General features: G+C 50.6%; 1 protein-coding gene across 1 annotated transcript; it reads right to left on the reverse strand.

The window, feature by feature from the left end:
* Positions 1 to 4,945: 4,945 nt before the first annotated feature.
* Positions 4,946 to 6,277, reverse strand: LOC139357021 (double homeobox protein 4C-like). Its single transcript, XM_071072487.1, has one exon. It carries the CDS (start codon positions 6,221 to 6,223, stop codon positions 4,946 to 4,948), a length of 1,278 nt encoding a protein of 425 aa, XP_070928588.1. The 5' UTR covers positions 6,224 to 6,277.
* Between the last annotated feature and the right edge of the window lie 16,740 nt (positions 6,278 to 23,017).

Here is a 23,017-nt window from a genome sequence, read left to right on the forward strand (position 1 = left end):
TGGTTGATGATTTTTAGGATTGGGTTGGATTTGTGTATCGGAATCATTGGTGCTTTTGTAGTTGAAGTACAACGACGGTTTTTCGTATCATTGGTTATGGTTGGAGTCCATATGGAAGCAATGACATATGTTTTATTGACATTAAGTGTATCATTGGTTATGGGGTTTGTAGGTTTTTCTCCTAAGCCCTCTCCTATTTATGGGGGTTTAAGCCTTAATTGTTAGTGGTGTGATTGGTTGTGTGATTATTTTAAATTGGGGGGGGGCGGCTTATATGGGTTTCGTGATATTTTTAGTTTATCTGGGGGGGAATGATAGTTGTCTTTGGTTATACTACAGCAATGGCCATTGAAGAGTATCCTGAGACATGGGGCTCAGGGCTTGAGGTTCTAGGGGGTCTTTTGGTAGGATTAATGATGGAGGTAGGGTTGGTTTTATGGGTTTTAAGTTTGGATGAAGTAGTGGTGGTGGTTTATTTTAATAATATGGGTAACCGGGTGATTTTTGAGGGGGAGGGGTCGGGGTTAATTCGAGGTGACTGTACTGGTGCGGGTGCCTTGTATGATTATGGGCGTTGGTTAGCGGTGGTTGCTGGTTGAACATTGTTTGTTGGTGTATACATTGTGATTGAGATTACTCGGGGTAATAGGTTATATTATTAGAAGTAGGGTCAGGATAAGGGGGATGAGGAAAGAGAGGAAGTAGAGTTTGATTATGCCTTTCTGGGTGGTTACAGTTGTGGAAGCGGTAATATGTGTTTGTGAGATTGTTTTGGGTATAGATTTTTCTAGCCATGTTGAGTCTAATAAGAGGAGGGCTAAGTTTTGACTTCTAAGTAGGTTTTGCTAGGGGATCATACGGTGAACTGTGGTGGGGAAGTATCCTAGTATGTTGGAGAATTTGAATATTTGTGATGGGTTTTTCACTTTTAGTTTGTTGGTTATAAGGGCGAGGTCTAGGGCTGTTAGGAAACCGAGAGCAGTTGCGTCTAGGGCTGAGAGTTTGAGATAGAAGGGTATTGTTGGCTGGGGGAGTGAGGTAGGGGGGATATTACTGGTGATAGGGAATCCCGTGATTATACTGCCTATTGTGAGGCGTTTAATTGGGTTCAGTAGGGCGGGGTTGTTTTCGTTGATGTTGATTCGGGCTGGGAAGCGGGGTTGTCCTGTTAGGGTAAGGAGAATGGTTCGAGTACTGTAGGCGCTTGTTAGGGAGGTGGCGATGAGAGTAATAAATAGGGCTCAGGCGTTGGTATACGACGTATTTGTGGCTTCGATAATGAGATCTTTGGAGTAGAAGCCTGTGAGGAAAGGTATTCCTGTGAGTGCTAGGTTGCCAATAACTAGGGAAGTTGAGGTGAGGGGTAGTGTTTTAAACAGACCTCCTATTTTTCGAATGTCTTGTTCGTTGTTTAGGTTATGAATAATGGATCCGGAGCTCATAAAAAGTATAGCTTTGAAGAAGGCATGGGTGCAGATGTGTAGGAATGCTAGGTATGGTTGGTTAATACCAATGGTGACTATTATTAGGCCTAGTTGACTTGAGGTAGAGAAGGCCACGATGTTTCAAATATCGTTTTGTGTGAGGGCACAGATGGCTGTGAATAGAGTAGTAATGGCTCCCAGGCATAATGTGAGGTTTTGGATTAGTGTATTGTTTTCTATTAACGGGTGGAAACGGATGAGTAGGAATACTCCGGCAACAACTATGGTGCTGGAGTGAAGTAGAGCTGAGACTGGAGGTGGGCCTTCTATGGCAGAGGGTAGTCAGGGGTGAAGGCCAAATTGGGCTGATTTTCCTGTTGCTGCTAGGAGAAGGCCTATTAGTGGAAGGAGGTTTGAGTTGGAGTTTAGGGCTAATATTTGTGGAAAGTCTCATGAGTTGTAATGCAGGAGGAATCATGTCATAGCTAGGATAAGACCAATGTCGCCAATACGGTTGTATAGGACTGCTTGGACGGCTGCTGTGCGGGCGTCCGCTCGAGCGTGTCATCAGCTAATTAGGAGGAAGGATAGAATTCCTACGCCTTCCCAACCGATGAAGAGTTGGAAAAGGTTGTTAGCAGTAACTGGAATTAGTACGGCAGCGAGGAAGATAAAGAGATATTTGAAGAATTGGTTAATGTTTGGATCTGAGCTTATGTACCATAGCGAGGATTCTATAATGGATCAGGTGATGAACAGTGCGATTGGAATAAATATTATGGAAAAGTAATCTAGTTTAAAGCTTAGCGTTAGATCTAATGTCTGGGTTGTTATTCAATGTCAACTTCACATGGTTGTTTCTTGGTTGAAGAAAAGGTAGAAAGTTGTTGGAAGAAGGCTAGTAATAAAAGCATATATTACAGTTGTTTGTACATAATTTGGATATGAGCGTTTTTTGTCAGGGTTGATGAGGGTGGCAAAAATTGGAAGAGTTAGGGAGGCGAGGGTTGTTATTATAATAGGGGCACACATGATTGTTACTTTTATTTGGAGTGGCACCAATGTTTTTGGCTCCTAAGGCCAATGGATAGCTGTTATCCTTTAAAAGTTGAGAAAGCCGTAATTTTAAGTACGGAGGCATGGATTAGCAGTCCTTGCAGGTTTTCTCGGTAAATAAGAAGTGATAAGCTTCTATAGTTAGGTTCACAATCTAAAGTTTTGATTAAAGTACATTTGCAGGGAGCAAACCCTAGAATGATATTGGGGTTGAGGGATAGAAGAATGATTGGAGCGAGGTGTATAAATATGAACGTATTTTCTCGTGTGAAGGGGGGTTTTATGTTGATTATATGATGTGTAAGTGTTCCTCGCTGCATTGTGATGAACATGTGGAGAGAGTAGAGGGCTGTAATTAGTATGTTGAGTCCTGTTAGTACAATAGTAATATGGGATCAGGAAAATGAGGCTGCGATTACAAAGAGCTCAGCTAGTAGGTTGATAGTGGGGGGTAGGGCAAGATTAGTAAGGTTTGCTGTGAACCATCAAAAGGTTCTTAATGGGAGTAGGGTTTGAAGTCCTCGGGACAGTAGTATGGTACGGCTGTGGGTACGTTCATAGTCTGAGTTAGCTAGGCAGAAATAGATGGAGGAGGTGAGTCCATGGGCAATTATAAGGATAAAATTATGATGAATGCAAGGGCCGTTACAATAACGTTGTAAATATGGTCGTTACCTAGTAGATTGCCGGGTTGACCTAGTTCAGCTCGAATAAGAAGGCTTAGAGCTGTACCTAGGATTCCAGCTCATGCACCAAATAGTAGGTATAGAGTCCCAATGTCCTTATGGTTTGTTGAAAAGAGTCAACGGTTGATGAGCATAGGTAGAGATAGAGAGAAGGGAAGGGTAAGGTGGCTGAGCAAGCATTAGGCTGTACACCTAAAGACAGGGGTCTAGTCCTCCTTTTAGCAGCCCTGAGGTGATTTTCACATTGAATTGCAAGTTCAAAGGAGCAGCTTTAAAAGTTTCTGCCGGGGCTTCTCCCGCCTTTTTTCCCTGCGGCGGGAGAAGTGGATCAAAGCCAGTTGATTAGGGTATTTAGGTGTTGACCAAATTTTTGCGGGTTCGAGTCCCATTGATCTAGTGCGGGCTTAGCTTAATTAAAGGAATTGATTTGCGTTCAATTGATGCAGAGTAGGTGTTTGCAGTCCTTATGTACTTCAGAAATTAAGTATGTTTACTTACTAAGGGCTTTGAAGGCTCTTGGTCTTGTTTAAACTACATTTCTCTTGGATAGCCCAAATTAGGGGGGAGGTTGGTAGTAAAAGGGTAGAGGCAATGACGAGTGGGGGAATAAGGAGTGTAGGTTTTGTGTTTTCGAATTGCCATATGATTTTTGTGTTGTTGGATGTAGGAAATAGTGTTAGGGAGACGGTATAGATTAGGCGTATAGAGAAATACAGGTTCAGCAGAGTTCTGATAATTATGATAGAGGGGATGAGAAAGTGATTGTTTATTGTGAGTTCTTGAATGGTAATTCATTTAGGTAGGAAGCCGGTTAGAGGGGGTAAGGCCCCTAGGGATAGGAGGGTGGATGCTCTTAGTGGTGCTAGACCGGTTGATTTGTTTCAGGTGTGGGATAGTATGAGGGTGGTGGTGTTTGAGTTTAGGTTGAGGGTCAGGAATATGGTAGTTGTTAGGATGATGTCTATGGTTAAGTAAAGAATTGTGATAGTTGGGTTATATACTAGCGTTCTTATTATTCAGCCTATGTGAGTGATGGAAGAATATCCTAGGATTTTGCGTAACTGTGTTTGGTTGAGACCTCCTCAACTGCCTACTATGATAGATAGGGTAGAGAGAGTTAGGAGGATATAGGTGTTGATTGATGGGCGAATTTGGTATATGATCGAGATGGGGGCTAGTTTTTGCCATGTAAGGAGGAGTAGGCCAGAAGTTAGGGATGTTCCTTGGGTAACTTCTGGGACTCCAAAGTGGAAGGGGGCTATTCCTAGTTTTATGGCAAGGGCAGCCCAGTGCAGAACACGGTGGTGGTGCTTTCGGTCGTGGTGGGGGTGGGGGTGGGGGTGGTGTGTTTGGGTGTGTGGGTGTGTGGTTGTGTGGGTGTGTTGGGGTGTGTGGGTGTGTGTGTGCGTGCGGGCGCGCGCGCGCGCGCGCGCGCGCTGTGTTGGGGAGTGGGGTGGGGGATCAAGCGGGGGTCGGGTGGTGGCAAAGCATGAGAGCTCTGCCGGGGCTGCTCCCAGAGCCTAGGCCGCTGCCCGCACAGCCGCGCATGCGCAGTAGACGGTGCCCCTCCTGGAACCTGGGCCGGCTCTGGAATCCCCGGGATGCTCAGTTCTCCTCGGTGTGGAGTCTCCGGCCGCCGCCGCCGCGCCCAGACCGGGAAGGCAGGAATGCCAGGCTGGTCAGCCCGGAGGGAAAACAGGCCTCTCCACACCGAGCCAGGTGCTCACCGCGAAAGGGAGGCCACCGCCCCGCCCCCGATCCCGTCCCCAACCCCGCGTCCTAAAGCTCCTCCAGCAGAGCCCGGTACTCCTCCTCGCTGAGGAGTAGCGGTTCCAGCAAAGCGGGCTCTCCCACGTCCTGCAGCTCCGTCGGGGCCTCCGTTTCTAGCAAAGGTTGCGCCTGCTGCAGAAACTCGGGGGTCTCCAGGAGCTCATCCAGCAGGCTGGAGGGGAGTGCAGACGAGCGCCCAGGCTCCTGGAGCGGCGGGGAGGGCGCCCGGATGGCTTGCATCTGCTCCTGCCCCGCGGAGGCCTCCGGGGGCGCGGGCCCCGGAGGTGGAGCTGCCCCGACTTGGGGCTCCCACGCCGCCCCGGCGACCTGGGGCCCCTGGCCCCAGCCCCACCACGGACTCCCCTGGGACGTGGGCGGCGCCTGCACACCCTGGCCCTGAGGCTCAGCTCCAGCGGGCCCAGGCTGTCCCACCGAGCAAGGGCCCGGCAGGCTGTGGTGCTGCGGGTCCCGATCCCCCCGCCATTGGCTCGGGCGCGGAGGCCACCCCCGGGGAGTCTGAGGGTGGGAGAGCGCCCCTTCCGGAGTCGCCAGGGCAGCGTAGGAAAAATCCCAATCCCCGCCTGCCGGGGCAGGATGGGAGATCCCTGCTGCCTGCGCAGCCTGGCTGGGCTGCAGCGGGGCGACGGCCCCTGCTCCCTGGCCCACGAAAGCCCCCGGTGGGAGAGTCCAGGGCGAGCAGGGCACGTGGGGGGCGGGAAGCCCCGTTGCCCACGCCCCGGTGTGGGTGAAGGCGACCGGCGAGGGAGCGGGGGGACACCCGCCGGGGGCCGCGTCGCCCGGGCCGCCTGCGTGCGCCGGTGCCCCGCCACCCTGGCCCGGGTGCCTGGCCCTCCGGTTCTGAAACCAAATCTGAATCCGGGACTCCGGGAGGCCCGTCTCTCTGGCCAGTTCTTCCCGGGTGGCGATGCCTGGAAAGCGATCCTGCTGGAAGGCTCGCAGGAGCAGGGCGGTCTGGGACCGGGTGACGGCGGTCCGCTTTCGCCTGCCTTCTTGCGGGCCGCGTTTCCCGGGCCAGGGCCGAGATTCCCGCCGGTGCTGCCTCAGCTGGCGCGATCTCTCGTTCTGAAACCAAATCTGGACCCTGGGCTCCGGAATGCCGATGGCCTGGGCCAGCTCTTCCCTGGTGGCGATGCCCGGGTACGGGTTCCGCTCAAAGCAGGCTCGCAGGGCCTCCCTCTGGCTCGGGGTCCAAACGAGTCTCCTTCGCCGTCCTCGTCCTCGGGCTCCCGCCGGGAGGGCGCCGTCGCCGGGTGTCGGGAGAGCCATCGCGGGGAGACCTGGCCGGAATTTCGCGGACAGACACGGGCAGAGAGAGGCCGGCGGGCTCCAGTGCCCCTCAGTCGGCCTGTGCACGGCGAGCAGGTCCGGCCAGGAGGCCGGCCCAGCCGGCCAGCGGCCCTTATAAAGGCCCACAGGCTCCACCCCTTCAGGAATGCCGGAGGAGCCCAGGGCAAGCCCGCCCTCGGAAGCCGGGACCCACAGGGCCCAGGTCACTGTGGCCTGGGTATGGGTGGGGCCGGAGAAGCCCCGGAAGTGGGGAGTGGGGTGGGGGGAGTGGTTGATGATTTTTAGGATTGGGTTGGATTTGTGTATCGGAATCATTGGTGCTTTTGTAGTTGAAGTACAACGACGGTTTTTCGTATCATTGGTTATGGTTGGAGTCCATATGGAAGCAATGACATATGTTTTATTGACATTAAGTGTATCATTGGTTATGGGGTTTGTAGGTTTTTCTCCTAAGCCCTCTCCTATTTATGGGGGTTTAAGCCTTAATTGTTAGTGGTGTGATTGGTTGTGTGATTATTTTAAATTGGGGGGGGCGGCTTATATGGGTTTCGTGATATTTTTAGTTTATCTGGGGGGGAATGATAGTTGTCTTTGGTTATACTACAGCAATGGCCATTGAAGAGTATCCTGAGACATGGGGCTCAGGGCTTGAGGTTCTAGGGGGTCTTTTGGTAGGATTAATGATGGAGGTAGGGTTGGTTTTATGGGTTTTAAGTTTGGATGAAGTAGTGGTGGTGGTTTATTTTAATAATATGGGTAACCGGGTGATTTTTGAGGGGGAGGGGTCGGGGTTAATTCGAGGTGACTGTACTGGTGCGGGTGCCTTGTATGATTATGGGCGTTGGTTAGCGGTGGTTGCTGGTTGAACATTGTTTGTTGGTGTATACATTGTGATTGAGATTACTCGGGGTAATAGGTTATATTATTAGAAGTAGGGTCAGGATAAGGGGGATGAGGAAAGAGAGGAAGTAGAGTTTGATTATGCCTTTCTGGGTGGTTACAGTTGTGGAAGCGGTAATATGTGTTTGTGAGATTGTTTTGGGTATAGATTTTTCTAGCCATGTTGAGTCTAATAAGAGGAGGGCTAAGTTTTGACTTCTAAGTAGGTTTTGCTAGGGGATCATACGGTGAACTGTGGTGGGGAAGTATCCTAGTATGTTGGAGAATTTGAATATTTGTGATGGGTTTTTCACTTTTAGTTTGTTGGTTATAAGGGCGAGGTCTAGGGCTGTTAGGAAACCGAGAGCAGTTGCGTCTAGGGCTGAGAGTTTGAGATAGAAGGGTATTGTTGGCTGGGGGAGTGAGGTAGGGGGGATATTACTGGTGATAGGGAATCCCGTGATTATACTGCCTATTGTGAGGCGTTTAATTGGGTTCAGTAGGGCGGGGTTGTTTTCGTTGATGTTGATTCGGGCTGGGAAGCGGGGTTGTCCTGTTAGGGTAAGGAGAATGATTCGAGTACTGTAGGCGCTTGTTAGGGAGGTGGCGATGAGAGTAATAAATAGGGCTCAGGCGTTGGTATACGACGTATTTGTGGCTTCGATAATGAGATCTTTGGAGTAGAAGCCTGTGAGGAAAGGTATTCCTGTGAGTGCTAGGTTGCCAATAACTAGGGAAGTTGAGGTGAGGGGTAGTGTTTTAAACAGACCTCCTATTTTTCGAATGTCTTGTTCGTTGTTTAGGTTATGAATAATGGATCCGGAGCACATAAAAAGTATAGCTTTGAAGAAGGCATGGGTGCAGATGTGTAGGAATGCTAGGTATGGTTGGTTAATACCAATGGTGACTATTATTAGGCCTAGTTGACTTGAGGTAGAGAAGGCCACGATGTTTCAAATATCGTTTTGTGTGAGGGCACAGATGGCTGTGAATAGAGTAGTAATGGCTCCCAGGCATAATGTGAGGTTTTGGATTAGTGTATTGTTTTCTATTAACGGGTGGAAACGGATGAGTAGGAATACTCCGGCAACAACTATGGTGCTGGAGTGAAGTAGAGCTGAGACTGGAGGTGGGCCTTCTATGGCAGAGGGTAGTCAGGGGTGAAGGCCAAATTGGGCTGATTTTCCTGTTGCTGCTAGGAGAAGGCCTATTAGTGGAAGGAGGTTTGAGTTGGAGTTTAGGGCTAATATTTGTGGAAAGTCTCATGAGTTGTAATGCAGGAGGAATCATGTCATAGCTAGGATAAGACCAATGTCGCCAATACGGTTGTATAGGACTGCTTGGACGGCTGCTGTGCGGGCGTCCGCTCGAGCGTGTCATCAGCTAATTAGGAGGAAGGATAGAATTCCTACGCCTTCCCAACCGATGAAGAGTTGGAAAAGGTTGTTAGCAGTAACTGGAATTAGTACGGCAGCGAGGAAGATAAAGAGATATTTGAAGAATTGGTTAATGTTTGGATCTGAGCTTATGTACCATAGCGAGGATTCTATAACGGATCAGGTGATGAACAGTGCGATTGGAATAAATATTATGGAAAAGTAATCTAGTTTAAAGCTTAGCGTTAGATCTAATGTCTGGGTTGTTATTCAATGTCAACTTCACATGGTTGTTTCTTGGTTGAAGAAAAGGTAGAAAGTTGTTGGAAGAAGGCTAGTAATAAAAGCATATATTACAGTTGTTTGTACATAATTTGGATATGAGCGTTTTTTGTCAGGGTTGATGAGGGTGGCAAAAATTGGAAGAGTTAGGGAGGCGAGGGTTGTTATTATAATAGGGGCACACATGATTGTTACTTTTATTTGGAGTGGCACCAATGTTTTTGGCTCCTAAGGCCAATGGATAGCTGTTATCCTTTAAAAGTTGAGAAAGCCGTAATTTTAAGTACGGAGGCATGGATTAGCAGTCCTTGCAGGTTTTCTCGGTAAATAAGAAGTGATAAGCTTCTATAGTTAGGTTCACAATCTAAAGTTTTGATTAAAGTACATTTGCAGGGAGCAAACCCTAGAATGATATTGGGGTTGAGGGATAGAAGAATGATTGGAGCGAGGTGTATAAATATGAACGTATTTTCTCGTGTGAAGGGGGGTTTTATGTTGATTATATGATGTGTAAGTGTTCCTCGCTGCATTGTGATGAACATGTGGAGAGAGTAGAGGGCTGTAATTAGTATGTTGAGTCCTGTTAGTACAATAGTAATATGGGATCAGGAAAATGAGGCTGCGATTACAAAGAGCTCAGCTAGTAGGTTGATAGTGGGGGGTAGGGCAAGATTAGTAAGGTTTGCTGTGAACCATCAAAAGGTTCTTAATGGGAGTAGGGTTTGAAGTCCTCGGGACAGTAGTATGGTACGGCTGTGGGTACGTTCATAGTCTGAGTTAGCTAGGCAGAAATAGATGGAGGAGGTGAGTCCATGGGCAATTATAAGGATAAAATTATGATGAATGCAAGGGCCGTTACAATAACGTTGTAAATATGGTCGTTACCTAGTAGATTGCCGGGTTGACCTAGTTCAGCTCGAATAAGAAGGCTTAGAGCTGTACCTAGGATTCCAGCTCATGCACCAAATAGTAGGTATAGAGTCCCAATGTCCTTATGGTTTGTTGAAAAGAGTCAACGGTTGATGAGCATAGGTAGAGATAGAGAGAAGGGAAGGGTAAGGTGGCTGAGCAAGCATTAGGCTGTACACCTAAAGACAGGGGTCTAGTCCTCCTTTTAGCAGCCCTGAGGTGATTTTCACATTGAATTGCAAGTTCAAAGGAGCAGCTTTAAAAGTTTCTGCCGGGGCTTCTCCCGCCTTTTTTCCCTGCGGCGGGAGAAGTGGATCAAAGCCAGTTGATTAGGGTATTTAGGTGTTGACCAAATTTTTGCGGGTTCGAGTCCCATTGATCTAGTGCGGGCTTAGCTTAATTAAAGGAATTGATTTGCGTTCAATTGATGCAGAGTAGGTGTTTGCAGTCCTTATGTACTTCAGAAATTAAGTATGTTTACTTACTAAGGGCTTTGAAGGCTCTTGGTCTTGTTTAAACTACATTTCTAGTGGATAGCCCAAATTAGGGGGGAGGTTGGTAGTAAAAGGGTAGAGGCAATGACGAGTGGGGGAATAAGGAGTGTAGGTTTTGTGTTTTCGAATTGCCATATGATTTTTGTGTTGTTGGATGTAGGAAATAGTGTTAGGGAGACGGTATAGATTAGGCGTATAGAGAAATACAGGTTCAGCAGAGTTCTGATAATTATGATAGAGGGGATGAGAAAGTGATTGTTTATTGTGAGTTCTTGAATGGTAATTCATTTAGGTAGGAAGCCGGTTAGAGGGGGTAAGGCCCCTAGGGATAGGAGGGTGGATGCTCTTAGTGGTGCTAGACCGGTTGATTTGTTTCAGGTGTGGGATAGTATGAGGGTGGTGGTGTTTGAGTTTAGGTTGAGGGTCAGGAATATGGTAGTTGTTAGGATGATGTCTATGGTTAAGTAAAGAATTGTGATAGTTGGGTTATATACTAGCGTTCTTATTATTCAGCCTATGTGAGTGATGGAAGAATATCCTAGGATTTTGCGTAACTGTGTTTGGTTGAGACCTCCTCAACTGCCTACTATGATAGATAGGGTAGAGAGAGTTAGGAGGATATAGGTGTTGATTGATGGGCGAATTTGGTATATGATCGAGATGGGGGCTAGTTTTTGCCATGTAAGGAGGAGTAGGCCAGAAGTTAGGGATGTTCCTTGGGTAACTTCTGGGACTCCAAAGTGGAAGGGGGCTATTCCTAGTTTTATGGCAAGGGCAGCCCAGTGCAGAACACGGTGGTGGTGCTTTCGGTCGTGGTGGGGGTGGGGGTGGGGGTGGTGTGTTTGGGTGTGTGGGTGTGTGGTTGTGTGGGTGTGTTGGGGTGTGTGGGTGTGTGTGTGCGTGCGGGCGCGCGCGCGCGCGCGCTGTGTTGGGGAGTGGGGTGGGGGATCAAGCGGGGGTCGGGTGGTGGCAAAGCATGAGAGCTCTGCCGGGGCTGCTCCCAGAGCCTAGGCCGCTGCCCGCACAGCCGCGCATGCGCAGTAGACGGTGCCCCTCCTGGAACCTGGGCCGGCTCTGGAATCCCCGGGATGCTCAGTTCTCCTCGGTGTGGAGTCTCCGGCCGCCGCCGCCGCGCCCAGACCGGGAAGGCAGGAATGCCAGGCTGGTCAGCCCGGAGGGAAAACAGGCCTCTCCACACCGAGCCAGGTGCTCACCGCGAAAGGGAGGCCACCGCCCCGCCCCCGATCCCGTCCCCAACCCCGCGTCCTAAAGCTCCTCCAGCAGAGCCCGGTACTCCTCCTCGCTGAGGAGTAGCGGTTCCAGCAAAGCGGGCTCTCCCACGTCCTGCAGCTCCGTCGGGGCCTCCGTTTCTAGCAAAGGTTGCGCCTGCTGCAGAAACTCGGGGGTCTCCAGGAGCTCATCCAGCAGGCTGGAGGGGAGTGCAGACGAGCGCCCAGGCTCCTGGAGCGGCGGGGAGGGCGCCCGGATGGCTTGCATCTGCTCCTGCCCCGCGGAGGCCTCCGGGGGCGCGGGCCCCGGAGGTGGAGCTGCCCCGACTTGGGGCTCCCACGCCGCCCCGGCGACCTGGGGCCCCTGGCCCCAGCCCCACCACGGACTCCCCTGGGACGTGGGCGGCGCCTGCACACCCTGGCCCTGAGGCTCAGCTCCAGCGGGCCCAGGCTGTCCCACCGAGCAAGGGCCCGGCAGGCTGTGGTGCTGCGGGTCCCGATCCCCCCGCCATTGGCTCGGGCGCGGAGGCCACCCCCGGGGAGTCTGAGGGTGGGAGAGCGCCCCTTCCGGAGTCGCCAGGGCAGCGTAGGAAAAATCCCAATCCCCGCCTGCCGGGGCAGGATGGGAGATCCCTGCTGCCTGCGCAGCCTGGCTGGGCTGCAGCGGGGCGACGGCCCCTGCTCCCTGGCCCACGAAAGCCCCCGGTGGGAGAGTCCAGGGCGAGCAGGGCACGTGGGGGGCGGGAAGCCCCGTTGCCCACGCCCCGGTGTGGGTGAAGGCGACCGGCGAGGGAGCGGGGGGACACCCGCCGGGGGCCGCGTCGCCCGGGCCGCCTGCGTGCGCCGGTGCCCCGCCACCCTGGCCCGGGTGCCTGGCCCTCCGGTTCTGAAACCAAATCTGAATCCGGGACTCCGGGAGGCCCGTCTCTCTGGCCACTTCTTCCCGGGTGGCGATGCCTGGAAAGCGATCCTGCTGGAAGGCTCGCAGGAGCAGGGCGGTCTGGGACCGGGTGACGGCGGTCCGCTTTCGCCTGCCTTCTTGCGGGCCGCGTTTCCCGGGCCAGGGCCGAGATTCCCGCCGGTGCTGCCTCAGCTGGCGCGATCTCTCGTTCTGAAACCAAATCTGGACCCTGGGCTCCGGAATGCCGATGGCCTGGGCCAGCTCTTCCCTGGTGGCGATGCCCGGGTACGGGTTCCGCTCAAAGCAGGCTCGCAGGGCCTCCCTCTGGCTCGGGGTCCAAACGAGTCTCCTTCGCCGTCCTCGTCCTCGGGCTCCCGCCGGGAGGGCGCCGTCGCCGGGTGTCGGGAGAGCCATCGCGGGGAGACCTGGCCGGAATTTCGCGGACAGACACGGGCAGAGAGAGGCCGGCGGGCTCCAGTGCCCCTCAGTCGGCCTGTGCACGGCGAGCAGGTCCGGCCAGGAGGCCGGCCCAGCCGGCCAGCGGCCCTTATAAAGGCCCACAGGCTCCACCCCTTCAGGAATGCCGGAGGAGCCCAGGGCAAGCCCGCCCTCGGAAGCCGGGACCCACAGGGCCCAGGTCACTGTGGCCTGGGTATGGGTGGGGCCGGAGAAGCCCCGGAAGTGGGGAGTGGGGTAGGGGGAGTGGTTGATGATTTTTAGGATTGGGTTGGATTTGTGTATCGGAATCATTGGTGCTTTTGTAGTTGAAGTACAACGACGGTTTTTCGTATCATTGGTTATGGTTGGAGTCCATATGGAAGCAATGACATATGTTTTATTGACATTAAGTGTATCATTGGTTATGGGGTTTGTAGGTTTTTCTCCTAAGCCCTCTCCTATTTATGGGGGTTTAAGCCTTAATTGTTAGTGGTGTGATTGGTTGTGTGATTATTTTAAATTGGGGGGGGGCGGCTTATATGGGTTTCGTGATATTTTTAGTTTATCTGGGGGGGAATGATAGTTGTCTTTGGTTATACTACAGCAATGGCCATTGAAGAGTATCCTGAGACATGGGGCTCAGGGCTTGAGGTTCTAGGGGGTCTTTTGGTAGGATTAATGATGGAGGTAGGGTTGGTTTTATGGGTTTTAAGTTTGGATGAAGTAGTGGTGGTGGTTTATTTTAATAATATGGGTAACCGGGTGATTTTTGAGGGGGAGGGGTCGGGGTTAATTCGAGGTGACTGTACTGGTGCGGGTGCCTTGTATGATTATGGGCGTTGGTTAGCGGTGGTTGCTGGTTGAACATTGTTTGTTGGTGTATACATTGTGATTGAGATTACTCGGGGTAATAGGTTATATTATTAGAAGTAGGGTCAGGATAAGGGGGATGAGGAAAGAGAGGAAGTAGAGTTTGATTATGCCTTTCTGGGTGGTTACAGTTGTGGAAGCGGTAATATGTGTTTGTGAGATTGTTTTGGGTATAGATTTTTCTAGCCATGTTGAGTCTAATAAGAGGAGGGCTAAGTTTTGACTTCTAAGTAGGTTTTGCTAGGGGATCATACGGTGAACTGTGGTGGGGAAGTATCCTAGTATGTTGGAGAATTTGAATATTTGTGATGGGTTTTTCACTTTTAGTTTGTTGGTTATAAGGGCGAGGTCTAGGGCTGTTAGGAAACCGAGAGCAGTTGCGTCTAGGGCTGAGAGTTTGAGATAGAAGGGTATTGTTGGCTGGGGGAGTGAGGTAGGGGGGATATTACTGGTGATAGGGAATCCCGTGATTATACTGCCTATTGTGAGGCGTTTAATTGGGTTCAGTAGGGCGGGGTTGTTTTCGTTGATGTTGATTCGGGCTGGGAAGCGGGGTTGTCCTGTTAGGGTAAGGAGAATGGTTCGAGTACTGTAGGCGCTTGTTAGGGAGGTGGCGATGAGAGTAATAAATAGGGCTCAGGCGTTGGTATACGACGTATTTGTGGCTTCGATAATGAGATCTTTGGAGTAGAAGCCTGTGAGGAAAGGTATTCCTGTGAGTGCTAGGTTGCCAATAACTAGGGAAGTTGAGGTGAGGGGTAGTGTTTTAAACAGACCTCCTATTTTTCGAATGTCTTGTTCGTTGTTTAGGTTATGAATAATGGATCCGGAGCACATAAAAAGTATAGCTTTGAAGAAGGCATGGGTGCAGATGTGTAGGAATGCTAGGTATGGTTGGTTAATACCAATGGTGACTATTATTAGGCCTAGTTGACTTGAGGTAGAGAAGGCCACGATGTTTCAAATATCGTTTTGTGTGAGGGCACAGATGGCTGTGAATAGAGTAGTAATGGCTCCCAGGCATAATGTGAGGTTTTGGATTAGTGTATTGTTTTCTATTAACGGGTGGAAACGGATGAGTAGGAATACTCCGGCAACAACTATGGTGCTGGAGTGAAGTAGAGCTGAGACTGGAGGTGGGCCTTCTATGGCAGAGGGTAGTCAGGGGTGAAGGCCAAATTGGGCTGATTTTCCTGTTGCTGCTAGGAGAAGGCCTATTAGTGGAAGGAGGTTTGAGTTGGAGTTTAGGGCTAATATTTGTGGAAAGTCTCATGAGTTGTAATGCAGGAGGAATCATGTCATAGCTAGGATAAGACCAATGTCGCCAATACGGTTGTATAGGACTGCTTGGACGGCTGCTGTGCGGGCGTCCGCTCGAGCGTGTCATCAGCTAATTAGGAGGAAGGATAGAATTCCTACGTCTTCCCAACCGATGAAGAGTTGGAAAAGGTTGTTAGCAGTAACTGGAATTAGTACGGCAGCGAGGAAGATAAAGAGATATTTGAAGAATTGGTTAATGTTTGGATCTGAGCTTATGTACCATAGCGAGGATTCTATAACGGATCAGGTGATGAACAGTGCGATTGGAATAAATATTATGGAAAAGTAATCTAGTTTAAAGCTTAGCGTTAGATCTAATGTCTGGGTTGTTATTCAATGTCAACTTCACATGGTTGTTTCTTGGTTGAAGAAAAGGTAGAAAGTTGTTGGAAGAAGGCTAGTAATAAAAGCATATATTACAGTTGTTTGTACATAATTTGGATATGAGCGTTTTTTGTCAGGGTTGATGAGGGTGGCAAAAATTGGAAGAGTTAGGGAGGCGAGGGTTGTTATTATAATAGGGGCACACATGATTGTTACTTTTATTTGGAGTTGCACCAATGTTTTTGGCTCCTAAGGCCAATGGATAGCTGTTATCCTTTAAAAGTTGAGAAAGCCGTAATTTTAAGTACGGAGGCATGGATTAGCAGTCCTTGCAGGTTTTCTCGGTAAATAAGAAGTGATAAGCTTCTATAGTTAGGTTCACAATCTAAAGTTTTGATTAAAGTACATTTGCAGGGAGCAAACCCTAGAATGATATTGGGGTTGAGGGATAGAAGAATGATTGGAGCGAGGTGTATAAATATGAACGTATTTTCTCGTGTGAAGGGGGGTTTTATGTTGATTATATGATGTGTAAGTGTTCCTCGCTGCATTGTGATGAACATGTGGAGAGAGTAGAGGGCTGTAATTAGTATGTTGAGTCCTGTTAGTACAATAGTAATATGGGATCAGGAAAATGAGGCTGCGATTACAAAGAGCTCAGCTAGTAGGTTGATAGTGGGGGGTAGGGCAAGATTAGTAAGGTTTGCTGTGAACCATCAAAAGGTTCTTAATGGGAGTAGGGTTTGAAGTCCTCGGGACAGTAGTATGGTACGGCTGTGGGTACGTTCATAGTCTGAGTTAGCTAGGCAGAAATAGATGGAGGAGGTGAGTCCATGGGCAATTATAAGGATAAAATTATGATGAATGCAAGGGCCGTTACAATAACGTTGTAAATATGGTCGTTACCTAGTAGATTGCCGGGTTGACCTAGTTCAGCTCGAATAAGAAGGCTTAGAGCTGTACCTAGGATTCCAGCTCATGCACCAAATAGTAGGTATAGAGTCCCAATGTCCTTATGGTTTGTTGAAAAGAGTCAACGGTTGATGAGCATAGGTAGAGATAGAGAGAAGGGAAGGGTAAGGTGGCTGAGCAAGCATTAGGCTGTACACCTAAAGACAGGGGTCTAGTCCTCCTTTTAGCAGCCCTGAGGTGATTTTCACATTGAATTGCAAGTTCAAAGGAGCAGCTTTAAAAGTTTCTGCCGGGGCTTCTCCCGCCTTTTTTCCCTGCGGCGGGAGAAGTGGATCAAAGCCAGTTGATTAGGGTATTTAGGTGTTGACCAAATTTTTGTGGGTTCGAGTCCCATTGATCTAGTGCGGGCTTAGCTTAATTAAAGGAATTGATTTGCGTTCAATTGATGCAGAGTAGGTGTTTGCAGTCCTTATGTACTTCAGAAATTAAGTATGTTTACTTACTAAGGGCTTTGAAGGCTCTTGGTCTTGTTTAAACTACATTTCTAGTGGATAGCCCAAATTAGGGGGGAGGTTGGTAGTAAAAGGGTAGAGGCAATGACGAGTGGGGGAATAAGGAGTGTAGGTTTTGTGTTTTCGAATTGCCATATGATTTTTGTGTTGTTGGATGTAGGAAATAGTGTTAGGGAGACGGTATAGATTAGGCGTATAGAGAAATACAGGTTCAGCAGAGTTCTGATAATTATGATAGAGGGGATGAGAAAGTGATTGTTTATTGTGAGTTCTTGAATGGTAATTCATTTAGGTAGGAAGCCGGTTAGAGGGGGTAAGGCCCCTAGGGATAGGAGGGTGGATGCTCTTAGTGGTGCTAGACAGGTTGATTTGTTTCAGGTGTGGGATAGTATGAGGGTGGTGGTGTTTGAGTTTAGGTTGAGGGTCAGGAATATGGTAGTTGTTAGGATGATGTCTATGGTTAAGTAAAGAATTGTGATAGTGGGGTTATATACTAGCGTTCTTATTATTCAGCCTATGTGAGTGATGGAAGAATATCCTAGGATTTTGCGTAACTGTGTTTGGTTGAGACCTCCTCAACTGCCTACTATGATAGATAGGGTAGAGAGAGTTAGGAGGAGATAGGTGTTGATTGATGGGCGAATTTGGTATATGATCGAGATGGGGGCTAGTTTTTGCCATGTAAGGAGGAGTAGGCCAGAAGTTAGGGATGTTCCTTGGGTAACTTCTGGGACTCCAAAGTGGAAGGGGGCTATTCCTAGTTTTATGGCAAGGGCAGCCCAGTGCAGAACACGGTGGTGGTGCTTTCGGTCGTGGTGGGGGTGGGGGTGGGGGTGGTGTGTTTGGGTGTGTGGGTGTGTGGTTGTGTGGGTGTGTTGGGGTGTGTGGGTGTGTGTGTGCGTGCGGGCGCGGGCGCGCGCGCGCGCTCTGTGTTGGGGAGTGGGGTGGGGGATCAAGCGGGGGTCGGGTGGTGGCAAAGCATGAGAGCTCTGCCGGGGCTGCTCCCAGAGCCTAGGCCGCTGCCCGCACAGCCGCGCATGCGCAGTAGACGGTGCCCCTCCTGGAACCTGGGCCGGCTCTGGAATCCCCGGGATGCTCAGTTCTCCTCGGTGTGGAGTCTCCGGCCGCCGCCGCCGCGCCCAGACCGGGAAGGCAGGAATGCCAGGCTGGTCAGCCCGGAGGGAAAACAGGCCTCTCCACACCGAGCCAGGTGCTCACCGCGAAAGGGAGGCCACCGCCCCGCCCCCGATCCCGTCCCCAACCCCGCGTCCTAAAGCTCCTCCAGCAGAGCCCGGTACTCCTCCTCGCTGAGGAGTAGCGGTTCCAGCAAAGCGGGCTCTCCCACGTCCTGCAGCTCCGTCGGGGCCTCCGTTTCTAGCAAAGGTTGCGCCTGCTGCAGAAACTCGGGGGTCTCCAGGAGCTCATCCAGCAGGCTGGAGGGGAGTGCAGACGAGCGCCCAGGCTCCTGGAGCGGCGGGGAGGGCGCCCGGATGGCTTGCATCTGCTCCTGCCCCGCGGAGGCCTCCGGGGGCGCGGGCCCCGGAGGTGGAGCTGCCCCGACTTGGGGCTCCCACGCCGCCCCGGCGACCTGGGGCCCCTGGCCCCAGCCCCACCACGGACTCCCCTGGGACGTGGGCGGCGCCTGCACACCCTGGCCCTGAGGCTCAGCTCCAGCGGGCCCAGGCTGTCCCACCGAGCAAGGGCCCGGCAGGCTGTGGTGCTGCGGGTCCCGATCCCCCCGCCATTGGCTCGGGCGCGGAGGCCACCCCCGGGGAGTCTGAGGGTGGGAGAGCGCCCCTTCCGGAGTCGCCAGGGCAGCGTAGGAAAAATCCCAATCCCCGCCTGCCGGGGCAGGATGGGAGATCCCTGCTGCCTGCGCAGCCTGGCTGGGCTGCAGCGGGGCGACGGCCCCTGCTCCCTGGCCCACGAAAGCCCCCGGTGGGAGAGTCCAGGGCGAGCAGGGCACGTGGGGGGCGGGAAGCCCCGTTGCCCACGCCCCGGTGTGGGTGAAGGCGACCGGCGAGGGAGCGGGGGGACACCCGCCGGGGGCCGCGTCGCCCGGGCCGCCTGCGTGCGCCGGTGCCCCGCCACCCTGGCCCGGGTGCCTGGCCCTCCGGTTCTGAAACCAAATCTGAATCCGGGACTCCGGGAGGCCCGTCTCTCTGGCCACTTCTTCCCGGGTGGCGATGCCTGGAAAGCGATCCTGCTGGAAGGCTCGCAGGAGCAGGGCGGTCTGGGACCGGGTGACGGCGGTCCGCTTTCGCCTGCCTTCTTGCGGGCCGCGTTTCCCGGGCCAGGGCCGAGATTCCCGCCGGTGCTGCCTCAGCTGGCGCGATCTCTCGTTCTGAAACCAAATCTGGACCCTGGGCTCCGGAATGCCGATGGCCTGGGCCAGCTCTTCCCTGGTGGCGATGCCCGGGTACGGGTTCCGCTCAAAGCAGGCTCGCAGGGCCTCCCTCTGGCTCGGGGTCCAAACGAGTCTCCTTCGCCGTCCTCGTCCTCGGGCTCCCGCCGGGAGGGCGCCGTCGCCGGGTGTCGGGAGAGCCATCGCGGGGAGACCTGGCCGGAATTTCGCGGACAGACACGGGCAGAGAGAGGCCGGCGGGCTCCAGTGCCCCTCAGTCGGCCTGTGCACGGCGAGCAGGTCCGGCCAGGAGGCCGGCCCAGCCGGCCAGCGGCCCTTATAAAGGCCCACAGGCTCCACCCCTTCAGGAATGCCGGAGGAGCCCAGGGCAAGCCCGCCCTCGGAAGCCGGGACCCACAGGGCCCAGGTCACTGTGGCCTGGGTATGGGTGGGGCCGGAGAAGCCCCGGAAGTGGGGAGTGGGGTAGGGGGAGTGGTTGATGATTTTTAGGATTGGGTTGGATTTGTGTATCGGAATCATTGGTGCTTTTGTAGTTGAAGTACAACGACGGTTTTTCGTATCATTGGTTATGGTTGGAGTCCATATGGAAGCAATGACATATGTTTTATTGACATTAAGTGTATCATTGGTTATGGGGTTTGTAGGTTTTTCTCCTAAGCCCTCTCCTATTTATGGGGGTTTAAGCCTTAATTGTTAGTGGTGTGATTGGTTGTGTGATTATTTTAAATTGGGGGGGGGCGGCTTATATGGGTTTCGTGATATTTTTAGTTTATCTGGGGGGGAATGATAGTTGTCTTTGGTTATACTACAGCAATGGCCATTGAAGAGTATCCTGAGACATGGGGCTCAGGGCTTGAGGTTCTAGGGGGTCTTTTGGTAGGATTAATGATGGAGGTAGGGTTGGTTTTATGGGTTTTAAGTTTGGATGAAGTAGTGGTGGTGGTTTATTTTAATAATATGGGTAACCGGGTGATTTTTGAGGGGGAGGGGTCGGGGTTAATTCGAGGTGACTGTACTGGTGCGGGTGCCTTGTATGATTATGGGCGTTGGTTAGCGGTGGTTGCTGGTTGAACATTGTTTGTTGGTGTATACATTGTGATTGAGATTACTCGGGGTAATAGGTTATATTATTAGAAGTAGGGTCAGGATAAGGGGGATGAGGAAAGAGAGGAAGTAGAGTTTGATTATGCCTTTCTGGGTGGTTACAGTTGTGGAAGCGGTAATATGTGTTTGTGAGATTGTTTTGGGTATAGATTTTTCTAGCCATGTTGAGTCTAATAAGAGGAGGGCTAAGTTTTGACTTCTAAGTAGGTTTTGCTAGGGGATCATACGGTGAACTGTGGTGGGGAAGTATCCTAGTATGTTGGAGAATTTGAATATTTGTGATGGGTTTTTCACTTTTAGTTTGTTGGTTATAAGGGCGAGGTCTAGGGCTGTTAGGAAACCGAGAGCAGTTGCGTCTAGGGCTGAGAGTTTGAGATAGAAGGGTATTGTTGGCTGGGGGAGTGAGGTAGGGGGGATATTACTGGTGATAGGGAATCCCGTGATTATACTGCCTATTGTGAGGCGTTTAATTGGGTTCAGTAGGGCGGGGTTGTTTTCGTTGATGTTGATTCGGGCTGGGAAGCGGGGTTGTCCTGTTAGGGTAAGGAGAATGGTTCGAGTACTGTAGGCGCTTGTTAGGGAGGTGGCGATGAGAGTAATAAATAGGGCTCAGGCGTTGGTATACGACGTATTTGTGGCTTCGATAATGAGATCTTTGGAGTAGAAGCCTGTGAGGAAAGGTATTCCTGTGAGTGCTAGGTTGCCAATAACTAGGGAAGTTGAGGTGAGGGGTAGTGTTTTAAACAGACCTCCTATTTTTCGAATGTCTTGTTCGTTGTTTAGGTTATGAATAATGGATCCGGAGCACATAAAAAGTATAGCTTTGAAGAAGGCATGGGTGCAGATGTGTAGGAATGCTAGGTATGGTTGGTTAATACCAATGGTGACTATTATTAGGCCTAGTTGACTTGAGGTAGAGAAGGCCACGATGTTTCAAATATCGTTTTGTGTGAGGGCACAGATGGCTGTGAATAGAGTAGTAATGGCTCCCAGGCATAATGTGAGGTTTTGGATTAGTGTATTGTTTTCTATTAACGGGTGGAAACGGATGAGTAGGAATACTCCGGCAACAACTATGGTGCTGGAGTGAAGTAGAGCTGAGACTGGAGGTGGGCCTTCTATGGCAGAGGGTAGTCAGGGGTGAAGGCCAAATTGGGCTGATTTTCCTGTTGCTGCTAGGAGAAGGCCTATTAGTGGAAGGAGGTTTGAGTTGGAGTTTAGGGCTAATATTTGTGGAAAGTCTCATGAGTTGTAATGCAGGAGGAATCATGTCATAGCTAGGATAAGACCAATGTCGCCAATACGGTTGTATAGGACTGCTTGGACGGCTGCTGTGCGGGCGTCCGCTCGAGCGTGTCATCAGCTAATTAGGAGGAAGGATAGAATTCCTACGCCTTCCCAACCGATGAAGAGTTGGAAAAGGTTGTTAGCAGTAACTGGAATTAGTACGGCAGCGAGGAAGATAAAGAGATATTTGAAGAATTGGTTAATGTTTGGATCTGAGCTTATGTACCATAGCGAGGATTCTATAACGGATCAGGTGATGAACAGTGCGATTGGAATAAATATTATGGAAAAGTAATCTAGTTTAAAGCTTAGCGTTAGATCTAATGTCTGGGTTGTTATTCAATGTCAACTTCACATGGTTGTTTCTTGGTTGAAGAAAAGGTAGAAAGTTGTTGGAAGAAGGCTAGTAATAAAAGCATATATTACAGTTGTTTGTACATAATTTGGATATGAGCGTTTTTTGTCAGGGTTGATGAGGGTGGCAAAAATTGGAAGAGTTAGGGAGGCGAGGGTTGTTATTATAATAGGGGCACACATGATTGTTACTTTTATTTGGAGTGGCACCAATGTTTTTGGCTCCTAAGGCCAATGGATAGCTGTTATCCTTTAAAAGTTGAGAAAGCCGTAATTTTAAGTACGGAGGCATGGATTAGCAGTCCTTGCAGGTTTTCTCGGTAAATAAGAAGTGATAAGCTTCTATAGTTAGGTTCACAATCTAAAGTTTTGATTAAAGTACATTTGCAGGGAGCAAACCCTAGAATGATATTGGGGTTGAGGGATAGAAGAATGATTGGAGCGAGGTGTATAAATATGAACGTATTTTCTCGTGTGAAGGGGGGTTTTATGTTGATTATATGATGTGTAAGTGTTCCTCGCTGCATTGTGATGAACATGTGGAGAGAGTAGAGGGCTGTAATTAGTATGTTGAGTCCTGTTAGTACAATAGTAATATGGGATCAGGAAAATGAGGCTGCGATTACAAAGAGCTCAGCTAGTAGGTTGATAGTGGGGGGTAGGGCAAGATTAGTAAGGTTTGCTGTGAACCATCAAAAGGTTCTTAATGGGAGTAGGGTTTGAAGTCCTCGGGACAGTAGTATGGTACGGCTGTGGGTACGTTCATAGTCTGAGTTAGCTAGGCAGAAATAGATGGAGGAGGTGAGTCCATGGGCAATTATAAGGATAAAATTATGATGAATGCAAGGGCCGTTACAATAACGTTGTAAATATGGTCGTTACCTAGTAGATTGCCGGGTTGACCTAGTTCAGCTCGAATAAGAAGGCTTAGAGCTGTACCTAGGATTCCAGCTCATGCACCAAATAGTAGGTATAGAGTCCCAATGTCCTTATGGTTTGTTGAAAAGAGTCAACGGTTGATGAGCATAGGTAGAGATAGAGAGAAGGGAAGGGTAAGGTGGCTGAGCAATCATTAGGCTGTACACCTAAAGACAGGGGTCTAGTCCTCCTTTTAGCAGCCCTGAGGTGATTTTCACATTGAATTGCAAGTTCAAAGGAGCAGCTTTAAAAGTTTCTGCCGGGGCTTCTCCCGCCTTTTTTCCCTGCGGCGGGAGAAG

The sequence above is a fragment of the Macaca nemestrina genome, chromosome 1, assembly GCF_043159975.1.
Source record: "Macaca nemestrina isolate mMacNem1 chromosome 1, mMacNem.hap1, whole genome shotgun sequence".
NCBI lineage: Eukaryota > Metazoa > Chordata > Mammalia > Primates > Cercopithecidae > Macaca > Macaca nemestrina.

Coding starts and splice junctions, on each gene's coding strand:
- LOC139357021 (XM_071072487.1), bottom strand. CDS start 6,223: ATGGCTCTCCCGACACCCGGCGACGGCGCCCTCCCGGCGGGAGCCCGA.